Below are 17,047 nucleotides of genomic sequence, written 5' to 3' on the forward strand. Positions count from 1 at the left end.
TAGAATCAAGAAAATATATTCAGTTAGATATTTTAGCAACATATTTACAAAACTATTGTTATTTATTTATTACTCAAAATATAAATCCTCTTGTCTTAATTATTCATATATTAATCATTTTGCCAAATGCCCTTTAAATAATGTGATTTCAAGTTAATTATGAAGCAAAATTCCCAAATTTTAATGTTGAACATAAAATTAATAACCACCAAAACACACCAGCTAGTAAAATACATAAATAAATGAAATAAATGAAACTTTGTATTATAGGTTTTGCTTACATGATCTTGCTCTTCTATTTCATCAAATATTTCCTGATCATATTTAATTAATATTTAAAGCATAATTTAATTCTCCAGCAGCCCTGTAAGGTCAGGTCTTATATATAATACACATATCTTTTAGAGAAAAACGAGTTTATAATTTAAACTCCAAACTGAAACCTAATAACTAAACTAGACCAGGAGGATCTACAGGGTAAAACAAAATTGTAATGCTGAGGAAAAATACTACATTGCTGTACAAAATTCTTTCAAAATTTTACCAGTATCTAATCTCAAATCCCTAGTGTGCCCCACTTCCAACTAGTTTCACTTGCAGCAACTCGATATTCTTAAAGACATGCTTACTTCAACTCTAGTTGGAACGACACCCATTGCAGGAGATCTTTGGGAAAATTTCATGTTATTGATGCAGAAGAAATCTATTTAAGAACCTTACTTATGTGTTCAAGTGAACTTGAAAGCACGCTTAGCAGACTCGAGAGTGTTTGAGAGCAGCATCGAGATTGTAACAGGTCCCACTCCTCCAGGCACAGGAGTAATGGCTGAGACTACTTCAATAGCTTCTTCATAACAAACGTCCCCTGTTATACGAAAACCACATTGTCTACTGGGGTCCTGGACAACGCATAGTCATATCAAATAGTTGGTGAATGTGTCACATTAAAAAGTTATGCTGGACAATGAACAGTCCAAAATCAAATATGTAAAAGAAGGCAGCACAAGTTAGAAAACGGCTCAAGCCACCTATGTTGTTCACAAATGGGAGATGTAAAGTTAAAATTATCCAAACAAATTTTGCATTTGCGTAAACAGAATGAGAAATGACTTGCCTTAATGGTAAAAAAACTGCCAATCTGACCAAGAAAGAGGTATCTAGCACTGGCTCGAGAGGCCTAGGTATTTTTTATGTTGCCTACTTGATTTACAGCATTATCGTCTGCTTTATATTTATGTACACTGTTCAAGAAGCATTATTAAATAATTAAGAAACATTATCTACAAAGTACATGAGGTTCATTACAAGTTACAGCCTAGAGTTGAAGTTCGACTCCAACAAGAGCAGGCCTATGTGCCACCCAAATTGAAGTACATCACAGCTCTATATATGTTTCATATAGCTGGGAAATTTGCATCAATCAAGAAACATATACTCTAATATATAAAAAAATGTATCATTAGAAGACCTGCAATTTATCAGAACAGATCTCAAGGATTGCTAAGACCTATGGGTAGATTCCTTTCATGATCAAACACAATACTGAAGCAGCAAAAATGTATAAGAGTAATAAGAGACCAAGGAGCAAAAACATAATTTCCAGAACTTTATGGTCTTGCTCATTCAACAAGTTTGTAATCGCATACTATAGTTAAGTGATCACTCTATACTCTAGTTATGTTATCACTATATATGAGCTCACTCTACACATTTGATAAAAGAAAGCCGTGTATAAAATATAGAAGTCACTAGTTCATCTTGTTTAAGACACGTAAATGAGTTCAACAAAGCAATTTAATATTAATGTAAGAAGATGCCATAAATGGGACATTTTTACAAAATAGTGAAGCTGCACACATTAGAAATAATTGTTAAACCCAATGAGAGTAATAAGCAAACTTAAAGAGATTCAAATCCAGCAGACACCCTTTTTCTCGTCTCATTTAAGTGCACGCACAGGATAACACACACATGCAGAGTATTTTAATTCTTCTACACTACCTATAAAAGAAAATGATACAATATAATATGTGCAAGAGAGGATATATATTTAGGCCCCGAGGGAAATCCAAGTTTAAACAAGGAATTGGGCACATATGAATTTTGTTCCAACCATGACCGCTCACTGACTTGTCAAGCCTGTATCAGGTCTAGCAGGGTCTGATGACTGGGAGTCTAAACTGTGAGAACTACAAGTGACAGAACCGAAAATGGCACAGTGTATGGAGACGGCTGGCTATCTGTATTAGTTGCCTACTACTAATCCCGTTTTTAATAATATTGTATCGTTCCTTTCCGGATTCGTTTTTTTTGTTGGACCAACGATGTTTGTTTCAACACTAAAATCAAAAATTGGAGATCAAATTGTTGTCATTTTGTTGAAATTTTGTACATACCAACACAATTTATCTATAACTATGTGTAAGTGTGCATATAGCATGCAGTTCCATCACTTAACATTAGATATCTTTACTATTAGTTTTAATACACCTGGACCTGCTACTTTGTTCAACAAAAAAGCAAGACTAAATTATGCTAGCTGGGGCAAGTCAAATTTGAAGTGCTACTCCTTTTATACAGCAGATAAGTATCATCTTTCTTGAACACTAGTAGATTATACATAATTATTCTCAGTTCTGTTTTAATTCTTTTCCTACCCAATTACATTATTTCCTGTTTCCTATATTCAGAATATCAAACTTATTTTCTTTATTATACGTATTGTTGAATTTAAATATGATTCTACTAAGCCCTTCTTTAGGAGAGCTGGTCACTTAATATAGTGAGAGGTCTGTTGTTTATTTGACTATTGCTTGATGGTATCTGTTGTGTGTGAGTGAGGGGAGTGATGATGATAACATAGGATCTGACAAAGGTCTCCCTCCTTTTAGTTGTATTTCACCAACACATGAAGATTTAATTGAAAGTTTTAAATCACTTTCATTCAATGTCAATGATACAACTAAATTTTAGTTGTCATGAAATTTACGGTATTAGGAAGTAATACAGATGACTGGTCTATTCCGGAGACGTTGCAAGATTTTATACTCAATAAATTTAATGCTCCACATCAAAGCTGCTAGTTATTAGAACCCTCCACCCCAACATAGAATAAAAACCTGTGAATAACACTAACCAAATGCCAACCTCTCATGTCTCATCTGTGATGGACCAATGCACATGATATAGATGTTTTCAGTTGCAGGAAGATGCCAATTTCGAGGAAGTGAATGACTAGATGAGACATGCATAACATTTGAATTTTAAATTAATATAATAGAGAAAATACTTACTTTGACTTGCTTGGCCCCCATGTCAATGACAACTGCTTCAGGTTTCAGCCAATGACCTCGAACCATATCAGGAATTCCTACATCTGATACTATAATGTCAGCCTGGCGAGTTACAATCTCCGGGTTATCACTACATGCATGCAATGTGCTAACAGTTGCGAGGTGACTCTGTTCATAATTAATACATTATTATAAACTTACTAGCAAATGGATGATATCTGTAATTAAAAAACTAGAATAAACAGAAAAAGTCTTACTTGCAATAATAAGGAAATCGGCAACCCTGAGATCTTGCTTTTCCCTAATACTACAATTCTAGAACTAGCAATTTCAGTACCCTGTCTGAGTAATAACTCGATGCAAGCTTTGGGAGCACAAGGGATAAAAAGAGGATCTCTTCCCATAGCAAGCATTCCTATGTTAAGTGGATGCAGTCCATCAACATCTTTTTCTGGACTCACAAATTCTACAATCTGGTCTTCATTTAAATGCTGCAACAGACATTATTTACACTGAAAAACTTGTTATAATATAATTTATACCTTCAAGCTAAAATAAGCGGTGAAATCCAGTTGAATATCCACGAATATTGATATGGTCAGATTTTATTCGGTATTCGTAACTAGTCTGTCATATTCGAACTAGATTTTCATGCATCAATCAGCTTCTGCTTCATTTCGTATATTCATACTCATTAGTCTGGCTCGTCTTAAGTGAGTGTAGAACTAGTTGTTAAGTCTATTCAGATTTGAACTCGTCCCTTCTCAAAATTTGTAAAATTATAACAGATTAAACAAATTATTGAGAAATTGAGCCCTAAAAGGAGTGGACCAAGATCTCAACCAAGCATTTTAGTTCTAATTAACTTTCAAAGCCAACACGTGAGTGACTAGTGTCATGGTAAGATTCTTTCTACATGTTCTCAAATGGTCATGTGAGTTCTCAAACAAGCGAATCCGGTTCAAACCCAATTATCCTAATTTGTTGTCACTCCTATTCCAATTAATTAAATTTATAATTAATTGCTATTACAACTACAGATCTAAAAACCTTATAGGCTAGACTACACGCAAGTGAAACCCTAGTCAAAGTGAACTGAAAATCCGCTTGAGGGACTGCAGCACTAGGCTCATAGCCTCTACCCGAAGGCCACACGGATTTTTAGTCAATCAGTCAGCTCCCAAAAGCAAGTACAGCAAGTTGTTTCCAAGTAAATTAATAATCCAAAACACACAAACCTAGTGAAAGAAATTACTTGAGGAAGCGGAAGCTGCACAATAACACCGTGCACATCGGGATCCTCATTAAGCTTGGAAACAACATCATAAACTTCATCTTGCGAACAATCATCGGGCAATTGTTTGACAAAAGAAGCAATACCAACTTCCTGACAAGCCCGTAATTTAAGACGAATAAAAGTCTGCGAATCCTCCCTTCGACCCACCAAAACAATACCCAATCCAGGGCATTTCCCAATACCATTCCTCATTCTATTGATTTCATCAGCTAATCTAGATTTTATATCTCTCGCAATCGATTTTCCATCAATAATAGCACAGGTTTTTCCATTAGATAGGTCTAGTATAGGAGAATTAAAAAAAAATTGTAAGATTCGAAGTAGAAACACATAAATGGTAGAGACAAATATAAATAGAAAAATATGTGTATGATGCTTACTTGAAAATGGGGAAGAGTGGAGAAAGTGAAGAGGGGGATGTGTTCGCAAACGAAGAGAAAATCGGCAGAGCCGAGGAATCATTGTTTTGTCTGTAATGAAACTCCAGTCTATCTGTTTCAGGATGTTTCTGTTTCACTCACACTCACGAATTTAGCAAACCTTGTTACATACAGAAGAATTTTACCAGATTCAATTTGACGGAATAAACCGCTCATTTTTTCACATCCATGCTGAACATTAAACAACTAACTAGCATATCTAGAGTTTTTTATGCATGCAATTATCATATTTTTAGTTATTTTCTTATTTGTAAATGTTGTATAATACGTGAGGAACATGAAAATACATTGTTTATCAATTTCTATCATTTTAATAATTACACAACGTTTCCAATATAGCTCATTAAGCAAAATATATATATATATATATATTCTTATTTGTGTTGTATAATTTGTATTTAATGAATGAATATAAAAATGGTAGTCAGTGTACGTTTAAAATATGTAGAATGTCGTTGGTATGTTTACAAAAAAAAGTTAAAAATTAACATATATGTTGAATATAGAGTTGATCAAAAATTTTGAATTTTATTTAAATAAACTACATGTACTGATCTATGTTATTCCTGAGTTCTCTACTAACTTACAATTAACTTACTCAATTGAAAAAATTGAAAAAGATAAAAAATAAATAACTGAATTCAGAATTACTTGCAATCATAATATACAATAATGTAAAATTTACACTACTAATAATATAAAAGTTGATTTTAATGAAAAATGTTAGTTTTTGAAATTCAATGTATGTATGTTTGGAAAAATGTTAGTTTTTTTACATTTCTGTTAACAAAATAAGATTAAGTTATATGTGTCTGTGTTAGCATGTAAATTATCATATGTTACATTTCTTAGGAAATTTCGATGGTTTCAATTATTTATATGCTAAATATCTGATTTATGTATATGTATAATCATTATTAACATCTAGTGAGGTAATTGATTACTCAAAAAACATGTATTTATAATTATTCAAATATTAAAATTATGTAATAATTAAATTGCAATAATTTATATATGGTATTTACATTATCATTGACAAACAATCCATATCTATTTTTTACGCGACCGAGTCTCAATTATGATTGTAACATAAAAATAAATTCTATATTGTAAGACTTATTATTGATGTTCATGATTTTTTTCAAGAATGTGAAAGAAAATTTGTAATTATATTGTTATTTAAACTATTTTTAAGTTTCTTTCATTACAACTCTAATATTTCTTCATATAATAATTTGATAATATTGTATATTATTCTCCTAAAATTAAATATTTTTAAATTCGATAAAATTTTATAAATATTAGTTGAACTGGTTAATTCCTTCAAATTATTGAACAATATATTTTTTAAATAGTATAAAATGCATTGAATCAAATGCTACAATATAGTATAAATATAACTTTTATTTGAATAATTAAAAATATTTGTACAATATTATCTTGATCAATGAATATTGTTTATCTAAAAGAATTCTTTTTAAAATGCTAGTTTTTTTAAATGAAAAATAAATCAATTTAATATATCACCGTAGTTTTAACAAATCTTGTGAAATCTCATATTAAATTTTGAATATTTTTAAAATTGGGATAAGTCCTAAAACACTAATGCGCTACTAGTGAAGTTAATAATTGGGTTAAATATCAAAGTGGCTACTCAACTGAAAGCCATATATCAGTTTTATCATCAAACTTAATAGGGTATCATTTGAATCACTAAACTGATAATAAAGATCAAACGGATACCTCAACATATGCGCTCGAGAATTAAAAATTATTTTTATGAGGTTCTAGACATTTTTCTTGAATTCTATTACAACCACATAAAAATGTGTGGATTCTAGTATTTTCGATAATATAGTGAGATTATTAAAAATTGATCTACTATTTATTTTTATTTTTGTAGTGATGTTTTTTTATTTAAATAAAAATAATTAGTAGATAAATTTTTAAAAATCTCATTATATCATCCAAAATACTAGGAATTCATAAATGTTCATTTGGTTGTAATATGATTCAATAAAAATGTATAGAACTCCATAAAAATAATTTTTAATTCTCGAGCACCTATTTTGAGGTATCCGTTTGATATTTATTACGATTTTAGTGATTCAAATCATACCCCGTTAAGTTTGATGATGAAACTGATATATGGTTTTTAGTTGAGTGACAACTTTGATATTTAACCCGTTAATAATTTTAATACAAATAATCAATTGATTTGATCCTATAAATACCTCAAGCACATTAATTTATATTAATATAAGATATTAAAAAATTTCACATTATTGGTAAGATATTCTCGCCGAACTTGTAATTTAAATTTACAACACGTAGAAAGTGACAATGTTTTTCGGCTGGTCATGTAGTCAAATTTCGAGTATTTTTTTAACAATGGGCCAAGTTCTGATTTCAAATTCAAAATAAACTAAAATTCATTGACTCATTATAATTCGAATTTATCTAAATATTTAATATTAATCTAGAATATTTATATATAGGCGATTTTATTTTCAATATTTTCTTTAAAAATTATATATGTACATTTTAATTACTTTTTATAATAAAAAATATGTTAAAATATATTAAATATGTTAGATATATTTGATAATGTCATGGCTAATATGTTTTATGTTTAGCTTTCAGATCTTACTTGAACAGGATAAATCAGTACTTAACTGTTGATCAGTACTTATACTGGAAGTCAGGACTTAAGGATATCAGTACTTATGTTATCAGGAGATAATCATCATAAGATAGATATCAGAACTTAAGTGCTGAAGGACGATCATATAAGGACAGTAGCTGATTAAAGGAAAGAAGATCAAGATAAACATAAGAAGAGATATGCATGAAGAAGGAATTCTGTAAAGAATGGAATACTTGGAAGAAAAGATATCTGATTGATATATTTTAGGAAGCAGAATTATATTCCATATCAATTAGCGATTATCTTGTAACTGTGTAGTATATAAACACAGGCATAGGGTTTACACTATAAGTGTTATCATTATTAGAGAAGATTATTCATTGTAACCCTAGCAGCTCTCGTGATATTTGTTCATCACTGAGAGGTAACAGTTTCATACTGTAACAGAGTTTATTGTTTCAATAAAGTTTGTTTTCTGTTACTTAAGTTCTTAAAGTTCGATTTGAGTGTACTATACACTGTATTCACCCCCTCTACAGTGTGTGTGACCTAACAATTGGTATCAGAGCCTATCTGTTAACATACATACAGTTAAAGATCCAAACACAATCATGTCGGACACAAAAACTCCAACTAAGCCTACCAAAACTGAGGAACCACCAAAGACACAAATTCAGAGTCGGTATAAGACCATCAGAGTTCCCATACTGAGACCATCTGAATATCCCATATGGAAGGTAAGGATGACCATGTTCCTGGAAGCAACAGATCCAGAATACCTTGATAGAATCAAGGAAGGCCCTCACAAACCAACCAAGCTTGCTGTTGCAGTTGCAGGTGAAGCAGCAAAGACCGTACCAAAGGAGAAGAGTGATTATACTGCTGAAGACATAGCATCAATTGCTAAGGATGCTAAGGTACGACACTTACTGCATAGTGCGATTGATAATGTAATGTCAAACAGAGTAATCAACTGCAAGACTGCTAAGGAGATATGGGATGCTCTGGAAACAAGGTGTCAGGGAACTGACACAATTAAGAAGAACAGGAAGACAATACCCACTCAAGAGTATGAACACTTTGACTCAAAGACTAATGAGTCATTGAATGATTTATATGATAGATTTGTCAAACTTTTGAATGATTTGTCATTGGTTGATAAAGAGTATTATCTTGAAGATTCAAACCTTAAGTTCCTGTTAGCTCTTCCTGAATGCTGGGATTTGAAGGCAACGACAATAAGAGACAACTACAATCTTGATGAAATAACTCTTGACGAAATCTATGGAATGCTCAAGACTCATGAGCTGGAGATGGAACAAAGAAGCAAGAGGAAAGGAGGAAAGTCAAGGACAGTTGCTCTTAAGGCTGAAGAATAATTCCCCAAAGCAGCTTCCTCAAAGAAAGACAAGGGTAAAGCTCTTTTCACAAAGTCTAATACTGAGTCATCAAGTTCTGAGAGTGATGATGACTCAAATTCTGAAAGCTTGCCTGAGACTGATGCTGATGAGGAGATGATGAAGCTGTGTGCTCTTATGGTGAAAGGAATCACAAAGATTGCATACAGGAAGTTCAGGAAGGGAAAGAAGTTTTCCAGGAAAGGCATAAGTTCTGATAAGAAGAATTTCAGAAGATCTAAAGGCAGAGGAGGAAAGTCTGACAGAGGAGATTACACCAATGTTAAATGCTATAACTGTGGTGAGAAAGGCCACATATCTCCTGATTGCAAGAAGGTAAAGGGTGACAAAGGCAAGGCTCTTGTCACAAAGCAGAAAAGCTGGACAGACACCTCAGACTCTGAAAGTGAGGAAAACTATGCATTGATGGCAAATGCTGATAAAGAAAGTTCTGAGAGCAGTTCTGAAGCTGCTGAAACAAAGGTACCTCAGACTACTTATGCTTTTCATACTGATGATATTAATGAGTTGAGAAGATATCTTAAAACCATGTTTGTTAGTTATAGAGATCAAACTTTAACATGTGAAAGATTAACTTTTGAAAATCTTGCATTTAAGAAAAGAAATGATTTCTTAGAAAAAGAGTTAGTCATGTTCCATCAAACTCAGAAGGATAGAGATGATGCTTTTTATGTTAGGAATGAAGTGCTAAAAATAAATGAATCTCTAAAAACTGAGTTAGAAAAGAAAAGAGAGATTATCAGGACTTGGACTAACTCTGGCAAAACAACTCAAAATTTGCTAAGTAGTGGAAACTGGAAAGAGGGCTTAGGTTATGGAGAAGATAAGAATGATAAAGGAACTGAAGAAATTAAGTTTGTTGATAAGCAAAAGCCAAAGTTAAAACCTGTTAAGTTTGTAACTGTAAAGTCTGAAAATGAAAAATCAGAAGTTACAAAGAAATTAACTTCTGACAAACTAAAACAGGAAAAGACAGCTGAAGTGAACATAGGCTTAATGACAAAGAAGCAGCTTAAGCATAAGCTGAAAGATGTTAAGAATGCAAACAAGGTAAAATCACCTAGGAAAAATAGGAATGGAAAGGAAGGTGTGAATAAAAGCAATAATTATAAATCTGTTCCTGATGCTTCTAGGAAAACATGTCATAACTGTGGAAGTTCTAACCATCTGGCTTCTTTTTACAGGAAGAATAAGAATATTAACTCCTTACCTTCAAAATCAGGAGTTAAGAGTCAGTCTGTTAGATACAAACCACAAAATCGTTGTTTTCATTGTGGTAGTTTATGGCATTCCATTTATACTTGTAAGGAATATCATAGCTTGTACTATGATTATTATCAAATAAAACCTTCTTTGAAGAAAGTTTCCATTGTTCCTTCTAGTGTAAATTCTGATTCAAAGTCTGATAGTGTAAGTTCTGATAAGAAAAATGTTAACATAAAATCTGATGCTAAATCCGCTGCAAATGTTAACAAACTTAATAAGGCCAAAGCATCCAAGCAAGTCTGGGTCCTTAAAACTAATAATTAGTGGTCTTTGTGATTGCAGGGCAACAGGAAAAATATTCTAGTTCTGGACAGTGGATGTTCAGGACATATGACTGGAAATAAGGCCCTGCTATCAGACTTTATGGAGAAAGCTGGCCCAAGTGTTTCTTATGGAGATGGCAACATTGGAAAGACATTGGGATATGACAATATCAATCTTGGAAATGTCATAATTAAACAAGTAGCTCTGGTCTCAGGACTTAAACACAACCTACTGAGTATAAGTCAAATCTGTGACAGAGGTTATCATGTTGATTTCTTTGAAGAACACTGTGAAATTGTGAGTAAATCTAAAGGCAAAGTTGTTCTCAAAGGATACAGGCGTGGTAACATTTATGAAGCTAAGCTTTCAACAAGTACTGATGGTTCTGCAATCTGTCTGATGAGTAGAGCATCAATTGAAGAAAGCTGGAATTGGCATAAGAAACTCTCTCATTTAAATTTCAACAATATAAATGAACTGGTCAAGAAAGATCTTGTGAGAGGATTGCCAAACACAGTATTTGCTCCTGATGGTCTTTGTGATTCATGTCAGAAAGTCAAACAAAGAAAATCTTCATTCAAGAGCAAGACTGAATCATCAATTCTTGAGCCTTATCATCTACTACATGTTGATCTATTTGGTCCAGTAAATGTCATGTCTATTGCAAAGAAGAAGTATGCGTTGGTCATAGTGGATGAGTTCACCAGATACACATGGGTGTATTTCTTGCATACAAAAAGTGAAACTGCATCAATCTTGATTGATCATGTCAAACATCTGGATAAAATGGTCAAAGATTCTGTGAAAGTTTTAAGGAGTGATAATGGCACTGAGTTCAAGAATTTGATAATGGAAGAGTTCTGCAAAAGCCATGGAATAAAGCAGGAATTTTCTGCTCCTGGAACTCCACAGCAAAATGGAGTTGTTGAAAGGAAGAATAGAACTCTCATTGAAGCTGCACGTACAATGCTTGAAGAAGCAAAGCTTCCAACCTATTTCTGGGCTGAAGCTGTGCAGACTGCTTGTTTTACTCAAAATGCAACACTCATTAACAAGCATGGAAAAACACCATATGAGATGGTGAAGAAAAAAAAGCCAAATCTGAAATACTTTCATGTATTTGGATGCAAGTGTTTTGTTCTCAAGACTCATACTGAACAGCTATCAAAGTTTGATCTAAAAGCTGATGAAGGAATCTTTGTTGGATATCCACTTTCCACAAAAGCCTTCAGAGTCTATAATTTGAGAACAAAAGTAGTCATGGAATCTATCAATGTCTCTTTTGATGACAAGAAGATTACTGGTCTTGAAGATTTCATTGACCATGATCAGCTGAGATTTGAAAATGAAGACTCAAATTCTGATACTGAAAATCCTGAAAGTCTAAGTCCTGATACTGTAAACTCTGATGGAATAAACTCTGATGTTATTGAAACTGTGGTGGCTACGCCAAGGGAAGATGCACCGATGTAGGGGGAGCATACTCAAGATCCTACCACAGCTCAAGAAACATCAGAACATACATCTGGCTCTTCAAATTCTGATTCGTCAAGTTCTGATAAGCCAAGTTCTGATAGTGCTGAAAATTTAAATACCGAAGACTCCAACTCAGAGAGCATAGTTTCAAGGGGAGCATCAGAAAATGAAAATGAAGATAGCATGGATCATGGGGGAGCATCCAGTTCTAGAGAAAATCTTCCATCTGCAAGGAAGTGGACAAAATCACATACACCTGATTTGATAATTGGAAATCCTGATGCAGGTGTCAGAACTAGAACAGGTACTTCAAATGAATGTCTTTACAATTCTTTTCTCTCTCAGACTGAGCCAAAGAAAGTGGAAGAAGCTCTTCAAGATGCTGATTGGGTGCAAGCAATGCAGGAAGAGTTGAATGAATTTGAAAGAAACAAAGTCTGGACCCTAGTGCCAAGACCAAAGAATAGATCTGTTGTTGGTACAAAGTGGGTATTCAGAAACAAAACTGACAGTGATGGCATAATTACAAGGAATAAGGCAATGCTGGTTGCAAAAGAATATTCTCAATATGAGGGAATTGATTATGATGAAACATTTTCACCAGTTGCTAGGTTAGAAGCCATAAGGATATTCTTAGCTTATGCTGCTCACAAAAAGTTTACTGTCTTTCAAATGGATGTGAAAAGTGCTTTTCTCAATGGAGAATTGGAGGAGGAGGTATATATTGAACAACCTCCAGGTTTTGTAGATACCAAATATCCAGAATATGTCTACAGGCTTGATAAAGCACTTTATGGACTTAAGCAAGTTCCTAGAGCATGGTATGAGACTTTAGCTCAGTTTCTTCTGGAAAGTTGATTCAACAGAGGGACAATAGACAAAACATTGTTCTACCTCAACCATGGAAAGGACTTACTTCTGGTCCAGATTTATGTTGATGATATCATTTTTGGATCTACAAATGACAAACTTTGCAAGAAGTTTGCCAAACTAATGCAGTCAAGATATCAGATGAGTATGATGGGGGAACTTAGCTATTTTCTTGGCCTTTAAGTCAAGCAGAATGAGGAAGGCACTTTTATTTGTCAAACCAAGTACACCAGAAACTTGCTGAAGAAATTTGGAATGCAAGATTGTTCAAGTGCATCCACTCCAATGGCCACTGCAACAAAACTGGATAAGGATACCGGTAAATCAGTAGATATTACTGACTACAGAGGTATGATTGGCTCTCCACTCTATCTAACTGCTAGTAGACCTGATATCATGTATGCTACCTGTCTTTGTGCAAGATTTCAAGCAGATCCAAGAGAACCTCACTTAACAGCTGTAAAAAGAATCTTTAAGTATCTTAAAGGAACAGCTGCTCTGGGATTATGGTATCCTAGAGAATCAGATTTTAAACTAATAGGTTACTCAGATGCAGATTTTGCAGGTTGCAAAATTGACAGGAAAAGCACCAGTGGAAGCTGTCAATTTCTTGGAGGCAGATTGGTTTCTTGGTACAGCAAGAAACAAAAGTCAATTTCCACATCAACTGCAGAAGCAGAGTATATTGCTGCAGGAAGCTGTTGTGCACAGATTCTTTGGATGAAGAATCAGTTACTGGATTATGGGTTAACATATTTCAAAATCCCTATTTACTGTGATAATCAAAGTGCTATTGCTATGACAGGTAATCCAGTTCAACACTCTATGACAAAGCACATCAGCATCAGGTACCACTTCATCAGGGAACATGTGGATGCAGGTACAGTGGAATTGCATTTTGTTCCTACAGATCAACAACTAGCAGATATCTTCACAAAACCACTGTGTGAAGCTACTTTTACAAGATTGGTAAATGAACTTGGAATGGTTTCAGCTTCTTTCTCTAAATCTGCTTAGTCTTGTTCTGTGTTATCAGATTTTATGCTCAGTATTTACAGAATTAATCTCATTGTGTATTCTGTTCTTAATTGATAAATGTCTTTAAGTACTGATTGTTGTCTGATATATGTTTCTAAACTCTGATAAGTGATATGTCTGTTCAAGTACCTATTCAATCCTATGAGGATAACCGTGCTAGATACTGACCTAGTAGTCTTCAATAAACAAATGATTCCATGTAAGAAGTAATTATTTCAGTGGAAATCTTATGACACTAGCAAATTCTGATAATTGAGCTTAGTTAAGTTTACTTTGTATATCTTATTACTAAGTCACAAATTAGAATAATGCTACTCATCTGTTAAGTTCTGATACTAGTAAAACTGCTGAATGTACTAAGTGCTGATAAACCTCACTTATCAAAAGAAAAAGCAAAAAGATCAAAGAATAAATCAGGTACTCCTTTGAGATCTAGAGTAAAAATGTGAAAGGGACGACCCAAGTGCATTGCTGGTATTAAGTAAATATGCATTAGAAAAGCAAAATATTTCTTGGTGACTTTTCACACTCTATGATTACTGGAGAAATACTCTGATAATAGCATAAATTCTGATAAACAGTCGTGACTCACTTACACTGAGAAGCCACTGTAAAATAGAATTTCAAAAGATGCATAAAATTAGCACAAAACAGTTGAGGTGAACTCAAGCATGAACTCATTCATCAGTAGGTTTCAGGACAATGACAGCTCTTTAGCAAAATTTTAGTTATGCCTTATTTCTAAGATGTACTGAAGTGACTCAGACTTTACTCTTTGTCTGTTATTTAGCTTAATGCACACACTAATCACTCCATATGAATGATGAAAATTACTGTGGTGGTCTATGTTATTTTAGATAAACAATCACTGTGTCCCTTTGCACAAATTCTGAGGACAAGTTCTAGTTACACGTTCTAATGATTAAGTTCTGAAGTCTATAACTCAGAACTTGTATGAGGATTTACTAAATGGGCATTCCTTTTTCGAGTTAAGAAATTATGTTCTGATGACTGTTAAGTTCTGATATAAGTCTAAGTTCTGATATTACAGTCTAATGTTTTACTTGACTTATCTGTGAATAAAATTTGATAACAGTCTCAATTAATAATTGAATATGTTGAAGTGGAAGATTAATAGTCACTATGGTTAGGGTTAATGGTATTTGTACCTGAACAGTCCAATGTTACTTGTTTCTTGTGCGCTTTAAACCATGTTTCCTCTTTCCAATGAATGTTATTCTTTTTCAAAGTCTAGGAAGACGAGGTAGAATTAATTCTACCTGTCAGCATTCAATTTCTTTGCGTCTCCTGGCATTTTCTTGCCTATATAAGCAGCCACTTCACATCAGTCTTTCCATCAAATTATTCTCACACACTTATCTTCATACTTCTTCTTTCAAAAACACAATGGTCAGATACAACATGTTTTTGAACTACCAAAAAGCTGTGCCGATTGGCAGCAAGAATGGCATGTCACAGCCATTCCTGAGGAGATATGGGACTCTGTCCCACAGGAGGTACTGACACACCTCCTGTTCTTCTATATGGACTACCATCGCCATTTGGAGCGATTGGAGGAGGAAAGGCTGGAAGCTCTCCGCCAGCAAGAGTGAATCATCAGACTCGCCATTCTGTTTGTCGAGAGTAGGAAGAAGAAGAAATGATTTAATCTTGTCTTCTTCCTGTTTTTCTTCATCATCAGCTTTGTCAGGCTTCTTAGCTAGGACTAAGGCTGTTGATGTTCGGTTTAGAAGCTTAGGGAAAATCTTGTATAAGTATTGATGTAATTTCCATTTCATAAATGTATTATCTTGATATATTAATGAAAGTTGTTTTTACTTCAAGATTTTATCTCTGAGTTATTTTATCTTGTGTTGATAAATCCTGATTGATATTCTGATGACCATATAAATTTTGTTTTATATTAAGTTCTGATTCGTTTTCAGCACTTACTTATCTAATTTATCTTGGTCATTTTCATGTGATGTATTTTCAGAATATTAATGATGCAGTGAAAAATAATTCAATCAGTGATAACGGTTTAAATTTTGAATTAAAACTGTTTCTCTTGATAAATGGAACGGTTTTTCCTTGAAACTAGGAAAATGGGTAAGTAATGATTCCTGTTTTCTCGAGCCCAGTAACTGTCCGTTATTACTGCATGTCTGACAGGTGTCCAACGGTAACATTTTTGTTCAGAGTATAAGTACAACAGAGAGAAGATTTCTTTAATCTTTTATTTTCTTCACATTTTATCTCTCTCCTTACTTTTACTCTCTTTCTCTTTATTTCTCACGTTGGTTTTTCATACAGACATTATATCAAACACCTAACAGGCATACTTGAATCTCAATTTTTTTTTCACATGGCACCAAAGGATTTAATCATTGATGGAGCTAAGTTTGTCCCCAACAACTATGTTGCAGTTCTTGATCACACTGAAGCTCCATCTGAATTGCACTTTGTGTAAGATCTTCTTGCACATAGTGAGGTTGGGTATGCATTAACACAACCTGAATTCTTTTCAAGCCAACAAGTTCTGAGGTTTTGGAGGACTGGACTTTTTGATGATGGTGGTCAACGTGGAACTCCCAGTATTATCTTCCAAGTGGGTGATTCATCCTTTGTAGTCACTCCCGGTACAGTATGCAGGGCTTTACATCTTCCAGAAGATTGTACTTTCTTAATTCCAGAGGACTCAGCCCTTCGGGAGTTAATGGCTGAATTGGGATATGAAAAGAGTCTGACGAAACTTGGACAGTTGAAACGGGCTATCAGAAGAGAATGGAGTTTCTTCTTTGATTGCATCACCAAAGCTTTTGGGAACAAATGTTCGAATTTTGATGTTATTCCAATTATGAGTCAGCACATCGGGTATGCAATTATCAATCAAACTCATTTTGATTTTGCAACTGCTTTAATTGGTTTTATTGGGGATAGGATGACAGAGGATCGAGATGTTGTTTATTTTGCTAGATTTTGTCAACTTATTTACACTTATTGTACTGATGAACCTCATTTAGTCAGCACCCAAACCC

The 17,047-nt window shown here is 33.6% G+C and overlaps 1 protein-coding gene across 2 annotated transcripts; it reads right to left on the minus strand.

Moving 5' to 3' along the window:
• Nucleotides 1–367: 367 nt before the first annotated feature.
• LOC141679009 (bifunctional protein FolD 1, mitochondrial-like) lies at nt 368–5,193 on the minus strand. 2 transcript variants are annotated; one of them, XR_012557992.1, is made up of 6 exons: nt 4,971–5,193; nt 4,549–4,871; nt 3,551–3,784; nt 3,294–3,461; nt 1,115–1,241; nt 767–899 (listed from the first exon to the last, which is right to left on the minus strand). XR_012557992.1 is itself a non-coding variant. In XM_074485484.1 (5 exons), the coding sequence occupies exons 1-5, from the start codon at nt 5,050–5,052 to the stop codon at nt 729–731; spliced, it is 978 nt and encodes a 325-aa protein (XP_074341585.1). In that variant the 5' UTR covers nt 5,053–5,193; the 3' UTR covers nt 368–728. The 2 variants fall into 2 exon arrangements, 1 of the variants encoding a protein (XP_074341585.1); XM_074485484.1 differs by lacking the exon at nt 1,115–1,241 and having other exon boundaries at nt 368–899.
• Nucleotides 5,194–17,047: the final 11,854 nt, after the last annotated feature.

This window comes from Apium graveolens, chromosome 8, assembly GCF_009905375.1.
Source record: "Apium graveolens cultivar Ventura chromosome 8, ASM990537v1, whole genome shotgun sequence".
NCBI lineage: Eukaryota > Viridiplantae > Streptophyta > Magnoliopsida > Apiales > Apiaceae > Apium > Apium graveolens.

What these genes read in the sequence shown, in the direction of transcription:
- LOC141679009 (XM_074485484.1), bottom strand. Translation starts at nt 5,052, where the DNA reads ATGATTCCTCGGCTCTGCCGATTTTCTCTTCGTTTGCGAACACATCCC. An exon ending in TGCAGCTTCCGCTTCCTCAA is followed by an intron (nt 3,785 to 4,548) that starts GTAATTTCTTTC and finishes TGTCTGTTGCAG; the next exon opens with CATTTAAATGAAGACCAGAT. An exon ending in CGATTTCCTTATTATTGCAA is followed by an intron (nt 3,462 to 3,550) that starts GTAAGACTTTTT and finishes AATTATGAACAG; the next exon opens with AGTCACCTCGCAACTGTTAG.